General features: G+C 38.2%; 1 protein-coding gene across 9 annotated transcripts in view; it reads left to right on the top strand.

Moving 5' to 3' along the window:
* Positions 1–23,131, top strand: part of LOC137283273 (coiled-coil domain-containing protein 154-like) — a 77,552-nt gene that overhangs the window by 44,296 nt on the left and 10,125 nt on the right. For 5 of the 9 annotated variants that reach the window (XM_067814721.1, XM_067814715.1, XM_067814720.1 and 2 more), the window contains 16 exons: positions 1,012–1,500; positions 2,052–2,244; positions 5,411–5,493; positions 5,616–5,711; positions 6,019–6,244; positions 7,167–7,295; positions 9,070–9,194; positions 10,105–10,231; positions 10,871–11,011; positions 11,512–11,535; positions 12,518–12,535; positions 14,228–14,347; positions 15,142–15,218; positions 16,595–16,688; positions 18,559–18,579; positions 21,416–21,502. In XM_067814721.1, coding sequence (XP_067670822.1) covers positions 1,012–1,500; positions 2,052–2,244; positions 5,411–5,493; positions 5,616–5,711; positions 6,019–6,244; positions 7,167–7,295; positions 9,070–9,194; positions 10,105–10,231; positions 10,871–11,011; positions 11,512–11,535; positions 12,518–12,535; positions 14,228–14,347; positions 15,142–15,218; positions 16,595–16,688; positions 18,559–18,579; positions 21,416–21,502 — 2,050 coding nt within the window. Of the gene's footprint in view, positions 1–1,011; positions 1,501–2,051; positions 2,245–5,410; positions 5,494–5,615; positions 5,712–6,018; positions 6,245–7,166; positions 7,296–9,069; positions 9,195–10,104; positions 10,232–10,870; positions 11,012–11,511; positions 11,536–12,517; positions 12,536–14,209; positions 14,348–15,141; positions 15,219–16,594; positions 16,689–17,279; positions 17,295–18,558; positions 18,580–21,415; positions 21,503–23,131 lie in introns of all 9 variants that reach the window. The other 4 variants (XM_067814717.1, XM_067814716.1, XM_067814718.1 and 1 more) reach the window with 4 other exon arrangements.

Below are 23,131 nucleotides of genomic sequence, written 5' to 3'. Positions count from 1 at the left end.
TTAATCAGTGATGCTCATAATATCAGTCACTGAAATGTCTTGTTCTGATACAGTTATTTACAGACCACTGTCATATAAGTGGCATGATACTGAGTGTGGCATAAAAAAGCAATCAAACAATTGTGCATCACTTTCTGTGGGAAAATAAATTATTTTTCAATCCAAAAATGTTTTGTTAAATGTTTCTTTTGACTGCAGGTATTCTATCAGACATTTGTTGTTAACCAACTTATAAAGTATGAAACTCTTGCCCTGAATGTGAAATGATTTACAGCATTTTACAGATGATAACCTGCGATCTATACTTCATGTTATGTAAACCACATTTATTTTGCATGTCAGGCAGTTTAAAATTTCTCAGTGATTTGATGTGAAAATGTCTTTGCCTGAGTGCACAATTTTTTATATAAATCAAGGTTATGATCTGATGTGAAGGATTTCATGTTTCTAAGACCAGTGAAAAATTGGAATTTGTCTTCAGCTGACCATGCTTGTCGTAAGATGCTAACAGAATCAGGTGTCTAACCTCACTGACATGGTTTACACACGAAATGGTAACTCAACTGCATGAATGGATGCTCTTACTGTTGATCACTGGATTGTCAAGTCCAGACTCAGTTGCTTCCAGATTGCCACTATGTAGCTGTTATATTGAACAACAAGCAAACAAACATGTGTTTTATGTTGGAAGTGAGGTGGAATGCCTTGTTTAAGAATTGTTTAAGAGGAGTGATGGGGTAGCCTAGCGGTTAAAGCATTTGCTTGTCACTCCATAGACCCTCGATTGTTTGTGCAATGTGTGAAACTCATTTCTTGGTTCCCTGCCTTATTATTGCTGGAATATTGCTAAAAGCTTCTTAAAGTAAACTCACACACACTGATGATATTAGGGTGCAATATGTGAAGCCCATTTCTGGAATCTTCCACCCAGGTATGCTTGAGTATTGTCAAAAGTTTAGAACCCAACTCTCTCAGTTGCTCATATTTATGGGGTATAATTGTCTTTTCCAGACCGTCAACCCAATTTCCTGCAAAGTATAGTCAGTTGCCTTCAATTCCGTCCCCCACTCCTGCTGCGGACAACCAAGTGGTGCCATTTCTTGGTGCCGGGGGACGGAATGGGATGAGGTCTAACCCTGACCTCATAGAGGCACAGGAGAAAGTCAATTTCCTGGAGTCTCGACTAGGTGTCACAGAGAAGTCAAACCGTGCTCTTCTGGAAGAGGTGTTACGGCTACAGAATGAACTCAGGACTTCTGTCAATAAGAATGAGAACACTTTGCGAGAAGAACGCAATGCTCGCCAACAGGTGGAGTCATCGCTCAAGATGTGCAATGATCTCATCATGCAGCTGTCCACTAGAATCAAGGTCACAGAAGAGAAGCTACTGGAAGAGAGGTCAGCTTTGTCAACGCTGGTCACTCACACCAAGGGTGTGGAGCAAGCAGTTCTCTCCAGTCAGCATGAACTGCGTGCAAAGAAGGACTCCCAGATGACAAGGTAGGAAGGGGACAGTCATAGATACCATTCAAGTCTCGATGCTGAGACTATCTACATTTACACGAAATTTACTTATTTGGCTGTACAGAAAGTTGAACAAATATGTTTTTCGTTTGTGTGTGAAAGACTCTTCTTGGCCCAGTTGCCTGATACCTGCATGTAATATTTATTAGCATCCATCACAGATTTTACAGATCTGTGTCCTATTTCCTATTTTTGCTTGACATTGCATAATTCATGCATATCCCCAAAAAGGACCACTGCACTTTGCTTGTAATGAAAAACTTAATAATACTCAAACAAATACAGTGTTCCTCTGTATAATGTTTCTTAAACCAACACAGTTTTGTGAAATGATGTTTTTCAAAATGTAACTGATAATGTTCATTTTCAGATTTGTTCCACCCTTCATTTCGTCTTCAACTTCCTACCTTCATATGTCCCTATGTATATCTACCATTGTCGCTAAATATCTATTCTGACTGAAATACTTATTGTCACTTGAACAGGAAGTTCAGGCAAGAGACACAAATTGCTGTGTTGTTTTGTAGAATATCTGAGCTGCAGGGCACCCTCCAGGAGACTCAGCGAGCCAAGGATCAGGTTGAGAAGCAGGTGTTGTCTCTGATGGAGGAACTGAGAGGGTTGCGGAGCAAGGTGGACACACAGAACCAGGAGTTCCAGTCCATAGCCAGTGACCTCAGGATGAGATCCAAGAGGCTGGAGGAGGAGAACAGAGTCCAGGTGAGGTTGATGTAGATGAGGTTGTGCAGTTATATCATTATAGGGAGAGTTATCAGGGTCAGAATAGTTCAAGGTTTTCCCTGTCTTGCATTAGGTTGCAAGAATTTATTAATACTGTTCTGTATGTTGGGTAGAGTCTCCTTTTCTCTAGGTAGAAGCAAACGGGCAGGAAGTTCCAATAGAAATGTTTTGAATAGTCCCAAAAGTCTCCAGGCTTGATGTACAAGAGGTTTTATCGACTAGCCCGAAGACAAAAATTAAGTCTACTGAAAATTACTCGAGGACCCATATCCGTGTAGACTCAAATTTTCCAGTATATCAGAGTAGTGTGAAGTTTGTCTCAAAATGTATGGCTGTCTGCTTTTGTAGGAAATTGTAGCATATAGAAGGAGGACTAATACTGGAATCGGTGTGTTAGGTTTGATTGCAAATTCAGTTTGAATTATGTTCAAAGTATGACATGAAAAATATTTTCAAGTTTTGATTTTTTCACAAGGGATTATGAAGCAAATCAAAGAAACTAGTAATTTGTTTTCCAACAGTTTTTGTAGCCAGTATTCCATCTTTAATGCTGAGATATGGCTCACATTTCCATGTGGATGTTTAAATATCACATTAAAGTTTCGTCTTTTTTTATTTTTGCTGTCATTGTTAGAGGGTAAGTCAAATCCATAACTGTTACCACCTTTGTTTCATTGACATCAGTGTTCCCTCTCACTGTACACAGTTGTTACAAAATATGAATATTTATTTTAAAAAATTTGGCTGTTGAAGGAAACTTATTTTATGTGAATTCTTATACATGTATTTGTGTGAATTATGTTCTATCACTGTGACATGATCTCATGTTTCGAGAACTACTAACATGTATCTTGTCCTTCAATGTTGATGCAAATGCTATTTATGTACAGTGTCCTGTCTAAACATGTGTTTCATTCTAAACACAGCATGTGTTGTCCTTTTATCAATCTTGTACAAATCAAATCTTTTTGCTCCTTACGATACCTCTATATGGAGATCTGATGACCCCTTGTAGGAGGTCAAGCAAAGTGCATATTGCGCACCATCAGTGTGACATGTAGGAGGCATGTATTCTTTAACCAGTCAGAGGTTAACTTTGTAAAATGATTCAGATTTTTCAAAACACGTGTAATTTGAAAACTTTGTTCCTTGCAGAAGAAAACACAGACAGAGCACAAAAATACCACTCATAAAATGTGGGGGATTTTCCATTTTGTGAGCGTACCAGTAACAAAATGCCGATGCATATGAGAAAAAGCTAATATACATGCATATCCATACAGATTAACTTTTCAAAAGGAATGGACTAAATTGTCACATCTTCCCTTAGATTCTCGTCATCATCTGTATCCTCCTTGGCGTCATCGTTTGCATTTGATCAAGCTTGTAAATCCAGTTTCCCCTTCCTTTTTTAATGGTATACTAGTATTTGTTTGATTGTACGCCCTTTGTAGAATACCCATTTTGCATTTGTTCCTCTCCTAGTTCTATTCATTTTTAGGGTACTGAAATCAGATATTCTTGTATGAATGTTTTTTTCCACTTGCTAAAGAATCATAACAGATTCCACAATGCTGACTGGATGATTAGCTGTTTTCGTAACCTCCTGTTAACGTGTGGTGCAGAGTGTGTTTGTAAAGGAGCATTAGATCTGACTTTAATTACATTTGTCCTTGTATGTATGTCCTTTATAAAGCTTTTGTCTCATTATAATAAGCCCAGAATAAATTTGTCATTAGATAATCATCCCTGCTCATCCAGCCACCAAATGCCCACATGATTACATAAGAAGTGAAATTTGCAATGTGTTCGCCTTTTTTAATCATTTGTTTAAAAACTTATATCTTCCTACACAATTTTCACGACATAACTGCTGAAAGCCAATATAGACAGATGCCTTTGGAGATTCACAAAAGATAAAATGCCTCCTCCTGTAAATGTGGATGGAAATCTGATGATTGCAGCCTTACCCATGATGTCATATTTAAAGCTTTCTTTTACAAAACAAGAGAGAGAATGTTTAAAATTTCTCTTGACCTCTCATCATCCAGGGTACGGTGGGGTAGCCTAGTGGTTAAAACGTCGACTCTGCATTCTAAATTCAGACAGTGTTATGTCTAGTGTGTCTTGTCATCGAGCTCCATGTGACATGGCTGTAGTATACATTTGCATGTACATCCCTCCACTTACATTTCAGTTCCCATATACATGTGTATGTATACCCCAGATAAATGTATGTCCTTCTTGTAGTTTCATGTATTGCATGCATTGCATCCTCCTGGAAACATCTTTCAATGTTCAGTATAGTATAAAGTTCAGCCATGTAATTATGTAAGGATATAGTCAAATCTGTTTTCTAGAGCTTAAAGATATTACATAAGTCAAGAATAACATCATTAAATGTTGTAGGATATGACAGTCACATACTCATGTTGCAAATTCATCTGATATATTGTTTACATTCTAACAGTACTGACTTAATAATAATGATGGTAATACAGTTTGTTGATGGTAATACAGACTTTGACTGTCATGCAGAGTGTGATGTTCATACAGACGTTGACAGTCATGCAGAGTGTGATGTTCAAACAGACTTTGACTGTCATGCAGAGTGTGATGTTCATACAGACGTTGACTGTCATGCAGAGTGTGATGTTCATACAGACTTTGACAGTCATGCAGAGTGTGATGTTCATACAGACTTTGACAGTCATGCAGAGTGTGATGTTCATACAGACTTTGACTGTCATGCAGAGTGTGATGTTCATACAGACTTTGACAGTCATGCAGAGTGTGATGTTCATACAGACTTTGACAGTCATGCAGAGCGTGATGTTCATACAGACTTTGACAGTCATGCAGAGTGTGATGTTCATACAGACTTTGACAGTCATGCAGAGTGTGATGTTCATACAGACTTTGACTGTCATGCAGAGTGTGATATCAATATAGTGATGTTATGCAGACTGTGATGGTCATACAGACAGAAGTGGTCATACAGATTGATAGTTTGATGCAGACTGAGATAGTCATACAGACTATGATGGTCATGCTGTGATGATTATTCTGTTGATTATGATGGTTATGATGACTGTGATGATTATGCTAACTTTTATCGTTATGTTGATCGTGATGTGTGTTACAGTTAGAGTCTATGAGGAAGCAGGGTGACATCCAGACTCAGACCAACAGCAGTACCACCCACCTCCGTGGACAAGTGGAGACCAGGTCAGGAAAACACAACACCTTGTGTCATCTTAAAAATAGAACTAATCATTGATGTGATAACTTTCCAAAATCTAAAGTTTGCTGCTGGAAAATATTGTGATTTCCTGATTTGTTTTCTGTAGAATGGGAGAGATCCGGGATGTTATCCTGGACCTGCGGACACGGCAAGATCAGGAGTCGACAGATCGAAGGAGTTTGGAACAGACACTTCAGCTCAGGTGGGAATCTGGATCTCATTATACTGTTATGATTGAATCCTGTAACAGTGTCTTGTGGTAGAGTGTCACATCAGGCTTTAATTTGTTGTGAATACTGAGCATTTTATTTAGTACATTTTTCTCTATGTTTCATAAGTGGGGTAATATAATTACATCTGTAACATTATTGTTACATTTGAATTAAGAACATGTTGTACAGAGGTAATCAAGGGGCTGTTGCCTGAGGTAAACATTATGGGGATCATTTATTAGTAGACATCCACATGATACTTAGGTGAATGATTTCATGTGTCTATGTTCCCTTCAGAACCAATGAACTGAAGCAGTTGATTGCGGAACAGAACCGGAAGCGAGAGGAGTCAATGCATGCACTGGACATGATTGCAAGGGAGAAAGAGCATCAGGCAGAATCTGAACGGATGAAACAGCAGGCTAAGATTGGAGAGAGTTTGGAAGATATAAACAAGAGGATTCTTAACAAGGAGATCAAACTCCGTGAAGAGGTCCAGGACAAGTACGTGCAGCTGGAGAAGGTAGGTGATGATGATGATATGATATTTATATAGTGCACATATTCATACAACTAGGAGACTCTCAAGGCACTTCAGTGGTCCTTTGATGAACAGTTACCTTTTTTTCGGTGATTCCTCTAACCAAGTCAACTCCCTGGGGAGTTTTCAACTCATGAAGCCTATTAGGTGCAGCTAGTTATTACACGGCCTCATCCTCACAAGGTAACCATTTGATTTTGGGTGAAATGGAAGGAGTCACAGTCATTTTTCCATGGATACTGCCATGTTACTGTACCCGCAACTAGGTGTCTGCACATGTTATCACCTATCATCTGATGGGTGGGTTCTTCAAGTGCACAGGATTGTGTACTGCACACTAGTGGTTGTGACAACATGGCAAGAGCCTGCAAGTAATGTTAGCTCCAAGGTTTTTACACCTGGTCACAAGTGGGGATCAATCAATTCGCTTGCTACTGTGGTGCCCTAGACAGCTTACCCACCATGCCCCAGGTGTTGTCCTATGTAGCAGTCTATATTGTAGGGGCTTTAAACCTTCATCAGTTCTTTATGACTTTGTATACATATTTTGTGTTTTGTTATCACAAACAAATTTTTCAAAGTGTTGAAACTGACAGGACTGCTTAGTATCTTTGCATCATTAATTTATCATGCTGTTAGAGTCCAAACCTATTTGTTCCATATCCACAGTACAAAACAACTTATACCTATGGTATAGTTGTGGCCATTTTGACCCAAACTGCAAAGCCTAATGTTCTGTCAAAGAAAGGATGAAAATCTATGAGACCTAACATAAATTGAAATTTTAAGAGCCAAGGGTTGCACCTGGGACAGCAGTACATCACAGAGTATTGTGTCCAGGTGTCACTGTGTACACATTCATGCGTGTGGGCTTACTTGTGATTTGCTTTGCTTGTTTCTCCAGCTCCTGCAGAAGGAACAGGCAGCAAGGAATGAGTACGAAAGAAGATCCCGTGAAGAAGTTGAAGCACAGTACCAGAACATGAAAAAAATGACAGACTCTGAAATACAGGCACTTAGGGATCTCATCAAGGTCAGTGATGATCAATGGTCAGGTTACATAAATATTCAGATAATTATGTTTACACATGGATAATGCTGACATGATTTAAGATTTGTCAATGATGCAGACACTGTTGATTATAGCCTGTAAGAATTGCATGATAATGACTGTGCTAGGAATATATGTGGAAGAACTGAGTTTACTTTGCTATGTGTTTGTATACGCTTAGTCCATATTTTAAAGCATGTTAAATAAAGCATGTATTTACTTGCACACTGGCATGTTAGGAGGGAATAGAGGTATGTTGTGTTGACAATACCAGGTCCATTCACACACTGATGCAAGTGCTGCCTCATTCTGAAAATCTGCACACGCCTCTGCTTTTCCCAAACCAGATACATTCAGTGTTTTGATTATGTATCCTTTGTGCAAGTGTAGAACCTAGTTGTCTCTTCCTTGTCATACAGCACTCTCTGTATCTCAGGATTAACATCTCAATAAACCAATTCAAACCAACACTAACTTCTGAATCCATTCCTGCTGTTCAGTTACCTCCCCTTGATTTTCATTTCCACAGTGACATTAGGGAGAGCATGTGGAAGGTGATTGGTAATTGGTATTAATCCTGGGACCAGCTGTCATGTACATATTGCCAAATCAACACAAACATGGCTTGAAACTCAGACCCTGATATGGCAAATAGAAATCAAAAGTGCATCATTTAAGACTGAGAACCATTTGGAAGGATCCATTTAAATGGATTGCAGCTTTGATGAATACTTTCACCTGTGACAGTGTGTTCATTATAGCTTAGTGAGGTGCTCATGCTATCATCCACTTGAGTACACTTTCCATGCTGCTGCCATACAGCACACATCCAATCCACTCACTCGGGAGCAGTCTAAAACATTCTGTGTTCTTGGTGTCAGTTGGTGACCTTTTTTGTGTACACACCTTCTTTCTATAAATCAAATTTCATTGTTTGGTTTCAGGTTCATATGAATTCAATGTCATTTTTTACTTAAGGTGGGGTGGGGTGGGGTTAGGGGTGTGTGTTGAGGTCTTCGTGGTATTTCATGTGGAGTGTTGGTCTGAAGTAAATGGTTCAAACATGGGGATTGTGGCAAGAACATGTTGACTTTCATCCTATGAATAATGATTTAGTGTTGTGTATGTGTGTCCTTTGCATGTCCCACACCTGACACTGAACAGAGATCGCCTGGTAGTGTTCCATGTTTTCTTCCTGCTGAACCCACTTCCACTTCACTGTACTGCACCAGACTTTTATAGTTCACTATTTACCAAAACACAGATTTTTCCATTTCACAATAAATGATAAATCCTGACATATGTTTACAAACTTTTAACCTTATGCATATTAAAATAATAGAAGCTTCAAATGTGTATCTTCAGTAAAGTTTGATTAAATGAATTCTATTCTGTTTTCATAGAAACTAAATAACCAAGAAAATGAGTAGAACTATCCAATTATTCAAAATAATTGTGCATACTGACATTTACAGATGATTGTGCTTTTCTTGGATGTCTTTTTTTATAGGAAAGGTGAACAGTTTGAAGATAGAAGAGCTTAGACAATTAGGATTGTTTTTATAAATGCATGATGTCTTTATTCTGTATGGGCAACATTTTGGATCTCTTACTTGATGATGACATTAGAGTCTCTGTCAAAGTATGGGCTATGCAGAATATAGGCAGTTTTGTATCCATACAAATCGTTCTCATTCTTCATTTACTCAACTTGGGATAGATCTGAGCTTGTCATTACTGGGTGTACTGTTTACAGAATGACCGCAGCAAGAGTAAGGAGACGTTGCTGAAACTGAATGATGCCATCACTCTGCTGGAGAAACAGATGCAGGAGAACAAGAAACAGGTGGACAAGATACTCTCAGCAGAAATCAAGTCAAGGCATGTCTTCTATTACTCCCTAACGCACATCATGTCTCTGAAACACATCATGTCTCTGAAACACATCATGTCTCTCAAACACAACATGTCTCTCAAACACAACATGTCTCTCAAACACAACATGTCTCTCAAACACAACATGTCTCTCAAACACAACATGTCTCTCAAACACAACATGCTCTTTTGCACCTGAATTGAAATTACATGTTTATATCAAAATTCTTTATTTTCGGAGACTAATTAGTCTAGTTCTTTCTCTTTGTCTCTTTTTGTAATAAGTCAAATGTTGAGAGCAGATCAATACTCTTGATAATGTTCATAGGCAGTATTAAGGAGTATTGTGTGTATTAGGTCAGTGTTGCAACTTTATTATGCTTTGTTCATACATCAGGATTGGTCTGAATGTGATTTTACATGAATCAGCAGAAAGTTTATCTGTTATTGAGTCAGATTACCTTTAAGCTAAGCCATCTGTTCAAAGGATTTACCTTACAAGATTTACATCAGTTACATCACTATGTTCAAGATTGTACATTTGTACTGGTTTTTGAAAACTACAAGTGTTTATCAGGGATGGATTATGCCTCTAGGAGTAACATGGAGATTGCAGAGGACACTTGTACACTGCTACAGATACCACCTTCAAATGACCAGTTAATGACAAAAATAGTCCACACAAGTTGTTATGGTGGATTGATCAGTAAGGATGTGTAATGCTAATCATGTGGATACTCTCTTCATATATCACGTTTGGTCTATCAACACAATCCTCATGCTCTTGGGCATCTAAGCAAGCTCCATTTCACTTTGCCTCTTCTCCGTCATTCAGCTGAAACACTGTGTGATAGAGGATGGTGATGGAAAAGACTGTTTTCCTATTTCCTGTGTTGATGGTGTGGTGTTGTTGTAGGAAAGAGAGGGAGAAGAAGACTGACGACAAGCTGGACAACCTGCAGGAGAAGTTGGCTGTGGCCACCATGACACTGCAGCAGGCTATCGGAGGAGTGACCACCCAACTCAATGACCACACAGAGAAGGTAGAACATTCACCACAAGGGTGTAGTTAGTTGGTAGATGTTGTAGAGTTTGGTTATCACACTGGAGATCAAGGTTCAACTTTTCAATAAGTACACAGTGAATATGTGAGCAGCATGGTATCTAATTGGGCACCATCTAACCCAGCTAACAAATGTACACATACTCTGGCAAGTGCACACATGTACACAAACAAACAAATGTATGTACATATACACACGGAAATATGGTAAAGGTATGGAAACATAAATGTTCATTTTTTTCAGAAATATGTGATATTGGCTATTATAATTCCAAAGAATATGAAGGGTCAGTGGAAAGAACTGAAAATGGCACAGCTATTAAGTGGTGTGAAATCGCATAGTCATGGTTAAAATCAATGTTTTTAAGGAATTTTTTTTTAAAAACTTGCCCATCAAAAGATTTATTTATCAGTAGGAAAGAGCAACATATTTATGTAACATTTTATAATGGTAGGTTTCAAATATGGTGCTCAAAAAATGTTTCTGGCCTATAGCTCCAGATTGGTTCAATTTGGAAACTGGAAAAAACACAATGCCTGAGGAAGAGGGAGCTTGAAAAACTAAACAGCAGTTTGTGAATGTATTTCAGAAACAAGATATGTTTTAAACTATTTTCAGGTACGGAAAGAGGTGAAAGATTTATTGAGAGAACAAGATCAATCATCAGCCCGCGCATTGACAGATATGGATGCTCGCTTGCAGAATATGAATAAGAAGGTATCTGGCATTGAAGGTGATGTCAATACCAAGGTCAGCAAGGTAGGTAACTCTTCCTGATAATTGTTTGTTACATAGATGGGGTGCTATGGATTTGTTGGTGTATTAATGATGTAGTGGATGTTTTGTGTATATACAAAAATAAATATATGAAACCATGGTGCATATTTCTGCATGCTATTTAAAGCTATTACACTGACTTTCAGTTAATACATTCAGTAAAATGTTGTGGGGACAAAGAGGTAGCCTAGTACTACATGTGTTGACTCTTCATACTGAAAGCCCAGGTTGGATTCCCCACTTGGGTTCTATGAGTGAAACAAAACAAAATTCTTGGGACCTGTGACATGATTGTGCTGATATATTTCTGAAAGTATTGTAAAAACACTAAAAGAAGTCACTCTTTAACTGTGGTCAGAACGTTTTAAACTAATATCATAACAAATAAGATAGATATTAGATCAGGTTTCATTGTGTCCTGTATGTACATATTCCTGTCATGCATGCATTGAATATGAAATGTTGTGTATTAATATCTTCAGCTTGCATTACTAAGTAACCCAGAGGTATATCATCAAACATTAATAAGTGTTGTTTCAAAGTCCTAGCTATTTATGTTATTTTTTAAACCAGCTATGGCTGTGTCTGTGTCCTTCTATTCATTCCGTATGTGCTGATACGTGCACGCATGATTTGCTAGCATGCTGCCTGCTGATGCCATAACTATAATGTCCATATGTCCATGTCTAGTGGATGTCCTTATCTGTAGCGTCCTGCATGACATATGTCGTGAATAAGTTAAACTATTATTTTTTGCTTACCATACCCACATTATTCCTGCATGTACAAATGTCAAAATATTTTGTCTTTTTCTTTTTTATATCCAGCATTCATATACATGCATGTTATATCTTTTCAAAGTAGCTGGCATTTTTCACTGAAGTGGAACCAGCTGATATTTGCTTTTTTGTCAATGATTTGCAATAGTCTGTAATTCTTTTGTTTTACCTTTGATGATTCAAGTATTAAATAAATCTTTCTTAATAGATAAATGGGTTATCAATTTGGACTTTATAATCTTGATGTTAATGCATTATAATGTTGTTTCTTCAAGATATGCTTACGCAGGTATTTTCTTCTTTATGATTTGTGGAAGAGAAAAGCAGTTTTTAACACCTTTCCACATAAAAACTGCTTGATTTGAGAGTAGCATGCGCTGCCATCCAACATTAGGAAATGTGTCAAAGTTCTGGCGGAATACACGATTACTGTGCCCACTGAATATATACTTGAGACAGGTTCATATTTGTATTTAATATGTGAATGATGACATGGACAAGATTTTCACTGGTAAACTGTTAAAATATTGGGTTTTTTTTAAATCATTTGAGATCACAAATTTGAGTTGCTTGTATCACAGATTAACTAGATTTTGTGTTTCAATAATATATGATGTACAGTCCAGAGCAAGTTAATATTTGTTTAAGAGAATGACCTCCTAAGTTTATGTAATACATATTATATATTTCTTTACTTGCTGCTTGGCAGAGACAGGAACTTGATCAGGTATATCTTCCATACTCAGTTGTCTCCCTTACACCTGACTAGAAGCCCTCATCTCACTGAACATATGTCTGCATGTATTCTCAGTAATCTGTATTTAGTCGTAATGAGTAGCCATGTCAAGTCTGGGTAGTATTCTGAGATAGTGAAGAAAATCTTTTTTGCTCGTTTATAATATGTAGAAGCAGTTCATTTTCTGTTAGACTCGGATTCAGTGGTGATTTTTGATGAAACATTAGGTTTCCCCAACACTCTAAGCTTGTCTTCATTGGTGACTGAATGAACCAGATCAGTGTCATCGACTGGGTTGATTGATTGCATATGTTGCATTGATTGGAGTTCATGATGTCAGTCACATGTTTTTCCGGTCGGGACTCTGCTATTGGCTTATGTACTCCCTACTCATGGATCGTGACGGGTGTACATGGTATTTCATCAGAGTCATGTGAACCAGTCAAAACTTGACATTCTTACATGAGGCTGGATAATGACAATTAACAACACACAGACACCACATCACAGACTTTCATATTTCATGTATTGTGATTATTGATTAAGGAGGAGGAGTTATCTGGTATCAGATAATGTTTTAGCTATTTTGTCATCAAGTAGCAAAAGTAGCATGTATGGGTCAGTAAAAATTGATAGAATCAATAGACAGAGGTCACACTGGCAAATTAGAAAACACAACCCGCAAAGATTGTTGACAGACTTGGTCCTGTCATAAGCATTTGCAGGACACAGAAGGTTTGAAATATGTAAATTTGTTTAATGAAAATGTTTTTTAAATATGATATATGTGAGTTGTCTAAAATCTGTTTCTATTTTCTACGCTGCATGTCTTTATAACAAACTCTGCTACTAGGCATAGAGTAGGAAGAGTCATGGCTGCTGGTGCCCCATGTTGAGCTAACCATAGTATTCTGTTGGAAGATGATTTGTTCCGATTCTAGTTACATTCCAAGTGAAGACTGGTAAATTTAATTGTCCCTATAGTTTTCACATGAAACAAGGTTTAGGTCACTTCCTATGTCTGCGATTTTAATGGTCAGTCTCCAATTCGATAGTAATAGTCATTGGAGAAGAGGCAGAAAAAAATGATATTACTTTAACTATTGATAATGAAAGAGATATATCTGATTCTAAGGTGGCAGACGCCTCTCTTTGTTAGTCTTCTGTTTCTCCATATTCCATAGTAAAGTATGGTAGATATTCCATAGTAATGCTTGGTAAGTAAAGTATCAGTGCATCATTATCTATAAAGACATATAATTTGATATTTTTTATAAGGGGATGGGTGTGTGGGGGTCGTTGGGGTGGGTTGGGTATGGTGGGAGGGTGGTGGGGAGTTAAAATGTTACTTGTAAATCTTCTTGCCTTTTCCTGGCCTGGCCTGTATGTGTTTTTAGGTGCAGGTTAAGATCCAGGTCTTAACTGATATCAAATGCACCAGTCACAGTAACAAATTCACCACATTTTTAAAAAATGCCTGCCTACTAAAACTGTAAACATTGTAAACAGTTTTTATGACTGTATTTTCTATGAAGCAATCGATGAATACTAGCTGAAGATATAGAGAACTATATTGTTTCTGCAGTGTGACATTATTTGCTATATGTTGCTAAGAGCCCTGAATGCATGACATGAGGTGGATGTTATGGTTGTTGTGCTATTGAGACATGTGTTGTGTTCCAGGCTACCACAACGATGGGTGAAAACCTGCGCGAGAAGGTAGCCTCCATCACGTTGTGGCAGGACGTCACCAGTCAGACCATCCGGGAACTGAATGCCAGCCTCCAAGCCTTGCCCAATGATGTGAGTCACAGAAACACACATGTTCAGGACATGTTTTCTTATCAAACCTCGCACATAAGTGTCATTTTCGGATTGGCTGAGTGCTCTTCTATTATTTTCATTGTACCCTGCTTTACAAGTGAGTAACTCTTCCATGTACCCTGCTGGGAATGCTGAATGCACTTGGTACATCCTGGTAATAATTCTGTATCTCGAGTAACATTAAATCACATATGATGTGCAGAAATTACCAATATTTTGCGGGTTCAAATTAATGGAAGGGAGATAAATCTAAATCTCTTTTTCTTGTCGTCTGCAAAATCTGACTGTGACTATGATCCAATACTCAAGGTTCAAACAGTTCAAAACTAACATTGAGGTGTTCGGTAAGATAAATGCATTGTTCACAGTTCCCTTCAGACCCATGGGTTGATGTAACCTAAGATGGACGTTTAAGTTCCCTTAGTCCAAATTTTGGCATTACTGGTATTACCGCTTTCTTTTAAGGTTTGGTTCTCTTTGTTAGGAACAGTAACCATGCATTGCACTTTACTAGGTTAAGAGTTTTGTTTCACTTTGTTGTCATAGCTGTTAAATTTTGTATCCGACAAAATAAAATTGAATTTAAAAAACTAGAGTAAATTTTATTATATTTCATGGTGATATTTAGTTAAAGACAGTCTATCCTTTAACTGAACTATGTAAGTTGTTTTACTGAATCTGTCAATGTTGTGTGGAATATGTTGTGATAGATAGCACATATGAATCATGCTTGTGGATACTCATGACAACATTGCTTGATGCTGCTCTTTCAGATTGATGCTGTAGAGGAGAAGCAGCGCCTAATGAAGTCTGACCTGACAACACGTCTCCAAATGGAAACTGACCATAGGTAGGGACAGATCCAGTATTGTAAACCAAAAGTCTATGTGTTCTGTAATCTGATTGGTTGAAAAACATGATGAAATGGTATTAGATTCTAGGAAACTGTAAGACTATTCTTTGAGTAGTGACATGTAGAAACATCGCAGACAACTATTTTGTTGTGTCATCAACAGTGGTGACGTCATTCAAGTCATATTGTGACGTAAAGTTAGAATGATGTCACAAATGCACGGGAATAATGCTGATGCCGTTGGTGGTTCCAAATGTATTCCAGTGCTTCAAATACTCAGTAACACCCGGAAATTGGCCAACACATGATGTTTATCTCCTAATTAGGAGGATCACAATCTGTCTTGGTAATGGATGGTGCTGCAGATCATTAACCTGATCATTAACAGTGGGACCACCATAAAGAGAAACACTACCACTACTGCTAGCAAATGCACAAATGTTGAGACAACCATTACTCCAACTACAAGTACTAACTCCAGCCATAAATTCACAACTATAACTTCATCCACAAACATAAATACAGGCACAGCAATTACCAAACCACACACAAAACCAAGCGACAAGCATGACCACAAACCCAGTCGTTGCAATACTAAACAGAAGCATATATTCATCAAATGCAGCCATCTGGGTCTTTGTTTCCATTAGTTTCCATCCTACTGTCCCATCTGTCATCATGCATCTGTAACCATCCTTTACCTTCTTTGTGTTTCCAATGTGTAAAGCTCATTTCTGGTGTCCCCTGCTGTGATATTGTTGGAATGTTGCTGAAAGTGGCGTAAAACCGCACTCACTCACACCATGTGATTTAGTCTATTATCACATGTTGGTAATTTACATGTTATGTATGTTTTTACATATGTTATCATGTTTCTGTTATTTTCCATCTGCTACCATGCGTATGTTGTTGTGGGGCTGTGGGACAGCTAAGTGGTTAGAGCATTGGCTCGTCAGGCCAAAGACCTGGGTTTGATTCCCCACATGAATACAATATGTGGAGCCCATTTCCTGTGTCCCCATCGTAATGTTGCTGGAATATTGTTAACAATGGCATGAAACCATATTCACTCACTCACTCACTCACTCACTCACTCACTCACTCACTCACTCACTCACTCACTCACTCACTCACTCACTCACTCACTCACTCGATCAATCACTCAATCAATCAATCAATCACTCAATCAATCACTCAATCACTCACATGTAACGCAGATCTATTACATTCACTTTATGTCTGTTATGTACAGAAGGCATCCATTAGTTACCATCCCTTTGTTAAAAACACCTATGAAACACATGCACCTATGACCATCAGTACCGTGTTACCATCCATCTGTATCATCCTGATGATGTCCCTGTGTGTTCTAGACTGCGTGACATCGACAATCTGAAAGATGAGATCCAGCTTCTGAAGAACAGGAAACCCACCACGAAGGGTGTCACGTCTGCTGAGCTGGAAACTGTAAGTTTCTTTACTCTCTTGAACATGGGTTTATTTACCTGTTTGTTTGTTGTGTCAGATATGAAAGTGGAGCTTATATTCACTGGTATCAGTGTCAGAAAATTCATCTTTCTGCTATGAATTCTGGTTGTTCTGTAATATCTTTGTGTTATGTCTTGTAAACTAAATCAGTCTTTATATATATGGTTATTTATGAATTGACATTGTGCAACAAGTTTAGGTTTAACAAAAGATATGCTGTTGTGTGCAGGAATCATCACCAAGTTACCATCCATATAACACTATGAATTCTGGTTGTTTTGTAATATCTTTGTGTCATGTTTTGTAAACTAAATCAGTCTTTTTATGTATGGTTATTTATTTTTAGATATTGTGCAACAAGTTTAGGCTGTTGTGTGGAGGAATCATCCCTAATTTGCCATCCATATGACATTCACATTGTCATGTACCTTTAACCATCAGCTACCTTGCATATGAATAATTAATTTTGTGTGGGGTTGAGGGGTTTGTTGAATAGACATTCTGATAATGACAGTTGTTTCAGCTGTTGACAGTTTTACATTACATGTTCTGTTGTTGTGTTTTATGCAGGATCAAGAACGAAAGGTTATTTGGAATCTTTTAGATACGAGACCAAAAGAATTAGAATTTCACCAATCAGTTTTTCTTACGTCGTAGTCAATGTAGCAGAATCACTCTGTAGAAGTGGATCACACTTGAGCGATCACACCAAGCAAGTCACTGAAGAACAGTTAGGATCTAGCTAGTTCTGCAACAACACCATCACTCACTTCACATCCCCCAGATCTGTACTATTCAGCGTTCTTCTACTTCTGAATCCATGTCCGTCAGGCTTCATACACATCTCATCTCAAACAGTCATTGGTTTTGTTTCGTTCTTACTTCCTCTAGTTGACACACAGTATTTGTGTTTTGTGAGTGTCTCAATTTGTTCAGTATACTTCACATACAGTGGGCATGTTTGTCAAAGATACAGGAATAAACTGTGCAGAGTTACCCCCTCTTGGGTGTGCAGATTTGCATCCAATAGTTGTGCAGAGTTACCCCCTCTTGGGTGTGCAGATTTGCATCCAATAGTTGTGCAGAGTTACCCCCTCTTGGGTGTGCAGATTTGCATCCAATAGTTGTGCAGAGTTACCCCCTCTTGGGTGTGCAGATTTGCATCCAATAGTTGTGCAGAGTTACCCCCTCTTGGGTGTGCAGATTTGCATCCAATAGTTGTGCAGAGTTACCCCCTCTTGGGTGTGCAGATTTGCATCCAATAGTTGTGCAGAGTTACCCCCTCTTGGGTGTGCAGATTTGCATCCAATAGTTGTGCAGAGTTACCCCCTCTTGGGTGTGCAGATTTGCATCCAATAGTTGTGCAGAGTTACCCCCTCTTGGGTGTGCAGATTTGCATCCAATAGTTGTGCAGAGTTACCTTCCATAAATCAAACTGCTAAACATCTATAACATGCATCACTTTGGCAGTTCCCCGTTTAGGTGACGTTTAGTGATAAACCTGAGGTAGTGTTCAGAGTGGGATCAATCTCAGCTCGCAGACTACTACTCATGGTCCACAGTATCTTATGAATTTATCAGGCAATCTTTCAATATCACAACTTTTCACAACCTTCAACTCAGTATCATTCTGCTTCTGTCCTTCCGCCAACACCCTGAAGCACACACTTATGTGCTCTTGCAGACATTATTGTAGAAATGCAAAAAACAGACATTCCAATTTTGTACATTTATGAATTATTATTGAATTATTAATGAATTATTTATTCATGAATTAGGTTATGTATTCTGTCAGCAGACATTTCAATGTTTATGATGTTTTTACTAGCATATGATTATTTTGAAATAGGACCATAAGATTCTAGCCCGGGTAAGCAGCATGCATCACAGTGTGGCCGGCATGGGTGTCATGTTGGTGTGAGCATGGTACAATATTACTCACCATCAGTCTCATGAAAATCTCCCAGTATGATTCCTGTCTGTGTGAGGATGTGAAAACTCCTCCATTGAAGGTCACGCCAGGTGATCTGACTGATCAGCCAATCAGAATCAAGGCTTTTGTATTCTTAGCACAAGTGAGCAATGGTTACACTTACTTGATTTTGGCATCTCAAAAGCAAATGTTCCAAATGCATAAACATATAGCCATGCTGTTTTGTTATGTATATATTATACATCCAGTCATTTTTTAGTGCTCTGGCATATAACTGCCTAAAAGGTTGTACTATTCAGGTGTACATTGTATTTGTGTTCTGTGGCGATTTTGTTTTTGCAGATCGACCAAATTTCAAAAAATGGACCTATAAAAAGTTATTTTGTAAAGCTTGCTTCTGATTAGCTTAAGAACTTGCTCATGTTTACGAAGGATTCACCTGATGCAACCTTCAATGGGGATGATGTCAGATCTTGATGCAGAGACAGTTAATATCACATCTGAGGTCTGATTTTCATGAAACTGACCATACCTGTTTGTGTCCATATAAATGTACTGGACATAGTTAATTCCTTGCATGCCAGATTTGTGTATGATAATCCCAGGATCTCAATATACAGAAAATATGCATATGTATTGATTACCATTAGTACACGGAGCAAATATCACCAAACATAATTCTACAGTGTTTTGGTTTATTATAGATATATGTATGATTTGACCACATTTTAGGAAGCATCTCTTCTGCTGCCACATCACCACATTTAGTTTGTGCTCTATTCATGTACAGGCACTGACCAGTTCACTTGAAACACTTCTTCCTGTGTGTCCTGTATTAAGTCAGTATAAACTTGTGTCTACCCTTTGCATTTTTTTTCACACTTAAGATCTTCAGAAGACAAACTGTTACAAATATCTTCATACAGTGACAAGGTGAAATTGTCATATGGTGTGTAAAGTTAAACAAGGAACAAATAACCCTTGCTGGTCATAACAGGACGGGTGATCATACTCACTGACTTGGTTGACACGTGTAATCATATCCATACAGATCAATGATCATGCTGTTGATCACTGGATTGTCTGGCCCAGGCTCGGTTATTTACAGACTGCTGCATATAGCTGGAATATTGCTGAGTGTGGCATTAGTCAACAGCACAGATTACTGGAGCCCCAACCTGAACTCCTATGCACATACAAAGTTATATGATATGCTATGGAGTAAAGGGTCAACACACACTGTATGTTTACTGTTTGTGAACTCCCTATTACTAATGCCTGTACATTGTCCCAGTGAAGTTTTCCTGACACACTGTCCACTGTCTGCCTGTCACCTGTTGACAGGAAACTGTAACTGTTACATGTAACTGTTTGTGTTGTCCAGTGGTGTGACTTGTTTGTTCTATCTGTTTTCAATGTACCTTCGTCTAGTCAAAATCATGATCATAATGCATGACAAAGTGCTACAACTGTATGTATTAAGAAATGTGAAATGGTACATTAAGGATGTTAAATGAAATCAACATTAAAGTCACACTACATTTTTGTTTTATGAAGTATTGAATGATGATGATAATAAGGACAGCGGCAAAGCTTTAGCATGGTCAAACAATATTACATTGAAAAAAATGAGTGTATTTTTAAAATAACTTGATACATAGCCACATGTTCCATAATCCTTCAAATAATAGCTTGTTACTTCCAGTGACTCATTTTTGACTGCTGCGAGTAGCTGCAAAATTGCTGATGTGGCATTCAGCAGTATTCACTCACTCACTCATTACTCATTTTCAATAAAGCAAGGACTGAACTATATATGAAACAAGCACAAAGGTGGTCCAGTCTTATTAAAGGATCTCTTTCAGATGCTCTTGAAAAGGTATCCAACAATATTAAGAACATGACTCTGATCATCCTTGATATCTCCAGGGTATACGTTCCAATAAGTCTCCACTATACCCTGGATGCATCTACGTCTCAGCCCCAAAATTTTATTACCTCTACTGGCTCGCATTCTCACAATCAGCCAATCAGCTAAGCCGCCGTTACAACTGAACTTGCCAGTGTCAATAAAGATAACGTTTGCAACTGCGAAGGTTTGTTCGCAGTGCAACTCAGATTTAGGAGAAATCATTCAGACACATTGATAGGTCCGAAAATTTTAAAAAGTATACGCAAGAACTCCTTCTGCCTCTTTCAGAGAATTTGTGCATGGTTCATGTTGCCAAGTTTAATCGGTTAGATAATTTAAAAAGCGAAAATGTGTTGTGATTGATTCGCTCAACTTCCCAACGTATACACCTGATTGGATAAAAAGCCAGCCAAAGGAGGTAATGGATGCATTCAGGGTATATAGGAGACTCATCAGAGATATCGAGGATGAACTCTGATGGACTAAAGAGATTACATTCAATAGCAGTGATAGCAGCATCCTTGGCTGTGTTACATCATCATTCTAAATGTGCACTCACTCCTTCTGTAATTGTGCATTTTACTTGATAATAATAGCAATATTGATATAATTTTGAAGTTAAATGAATAATTCTGTTATTGTACTAGCTCTTTAGAAGACAGATGTTGCAAAGAACATAAATGTTATATACTGAACAGCAAAAGAAATGGAAGTTTTGAAAAATGAAATCTCTTGAAAGTAAGCCTTCATGTTTAGTTCTCCAATTTAAAAACTTGACCAAACAAAACGAGTTTAGTTTCTTTTGCTGTTTAGCATATGTATTGATGAGTTGGGACAAACTGTGCATTCTTGTGTTGACAGATCCAGCAGAGTGTCCGCAAGTTGGCTGAGTCCATCCAGACAGTGAAGACAGTTCTGGGCATGAAGATCCAGTCAGAACAGAAGCTGGTACGTGACTGGAGAACACTGTAGAGTAGATACATGGTAGTGTTAGATTCAGGTCCATGTTGGTGGACAGTGGGAGTCCAGGCCCTCTGCACCATAGTAGCCATTTACCACATGAAAATGTTGAAATTTGCTTTTTAGCAAATGCTTTTTCAAGATACCTTGAAACCATTTTAATCACTACTTTTTAGAAAAAAATCATCAAAATTTCTCAGAACTCTGTGCTCATAATGGTCCCATGACATCAAGATACAGAAAGATCAGGTTTTACGTTACTATGATAAAGAATTGTATGCAATACATTGTAATACAGAGATTCTGTTATGTCCCTTAAAGTAGTTGGTGACGTTTATTGAGATGACATTGTGAACTGGGTTTGGGTTGTATTTGGGATTTTATGTTTGGGTTAGCATAATCCCAAGACATTACTGTTTGTTTTTGCCAGCATCAGGACAGGAGACTGTAAGATGAATTTCTCATTTAGGTCACCATAATACCTCTGCATTTCAGAGAATGTCAGGTTTAGAAGAACTGCAATCACAAATATCTGAGATAAAAACAGTATTAGCTAATAACCCAAGCATCCGGTGGCATCCACAAACAGAGCAACGCTCACAGTCGACACAGCAGAGTGTTCCAGGCTTTGAGGATTTAATGAAGACAGATCTGGAGGAGGAGATTACAGGAAAGAGCTGGGCACTAACACAGCAACATATGGATGAAGAAGACAAAGATGTTGCAAGTGTGAACACTGGGACTAATCTAGCCAATAGCAAAGCACATTCACATGCTGCTGAAAGGAGAAATTCTGTCAGGAGCAGAAACAGTGCATTACAAGCATACCTTGACAAATCTGGTGTAGAGAATGGAGACAAAGATCACACAGATGATATAAAAGAAGCTCCTGGTAGTCCTCAGGGTTTGAATAGGGATGCAGATTGTACAGATGATTGGGGTGGAACAGACGACAGGACTGAATCACAGAAGAGGCAAGATGGACCAGGAGAGAAGACTAGAGCTCTGTCTGCTGCTAGTCAAACTGGTACGTCCACAAAGAACAAACATCCAAGTAGAGGTCCTTCAGCAAGTGGGATGAGGACTCCCAAAAGCAGAAGAAACTCTGAGCATGGAGTTGGAAAAGTTGGGGGAAGTTCAGAACAACAGAGAGATTCCCTCCTGGATATCTGAGTAAGGAACACATCTGAGACACAGGACTAACATGTGGCATGGCATCTTTGGTGTGTTCTTAACACATGATTGCAGTTCTCAACTAATGGACAATAATTTGTTTGGTTTCCACTAATGTTTCTGCTATTTTGTTTCAGGTTTGAACCTTTTCATCTAATCCATGTTCTTTGGTTGATTTTTTTACTTGTGCTAACTGGATGTTTGTGTGGTTAGAATATGGCACTTGCACATGTTTGGGTCTGGAGATCAATCAGGAGCCACATGCTCTAAGTAATCTTATAAGATTTTTGTACAGCTGGTTACAATAATCTTAGTGCTAAGATCAGTTTGTGCTAAGATCCATTAGTGAAATGGGAACTGGTTCCAAATGTATCTAAAGCCATACTCTAACGATTTTGAACTCCAGTTGAACCCCTAACATCCCATCCAATCCCTGAGTGAGAT

Source organism: Haliotis asinina, chromosome 5 (assembly GCF_037392515.1).
Source record: "Haliotis asinina isolate JCU_RB_2024 chromosome 5, JCU_Hal_asi_v2, whole genome shotgun sequence".
In the NCBI taxonomy this organism is placed as follows: Eukaryota; Metazoa; Mollusca; class Gastropoda; order Lepetellida; family Haliotidae; genus Haliotis; species Haliotis asinina.
Note: the sequence above shows the minus strand (reverse complement) of the source record. Positions and strands in the feature narration are given on the sequence as shown.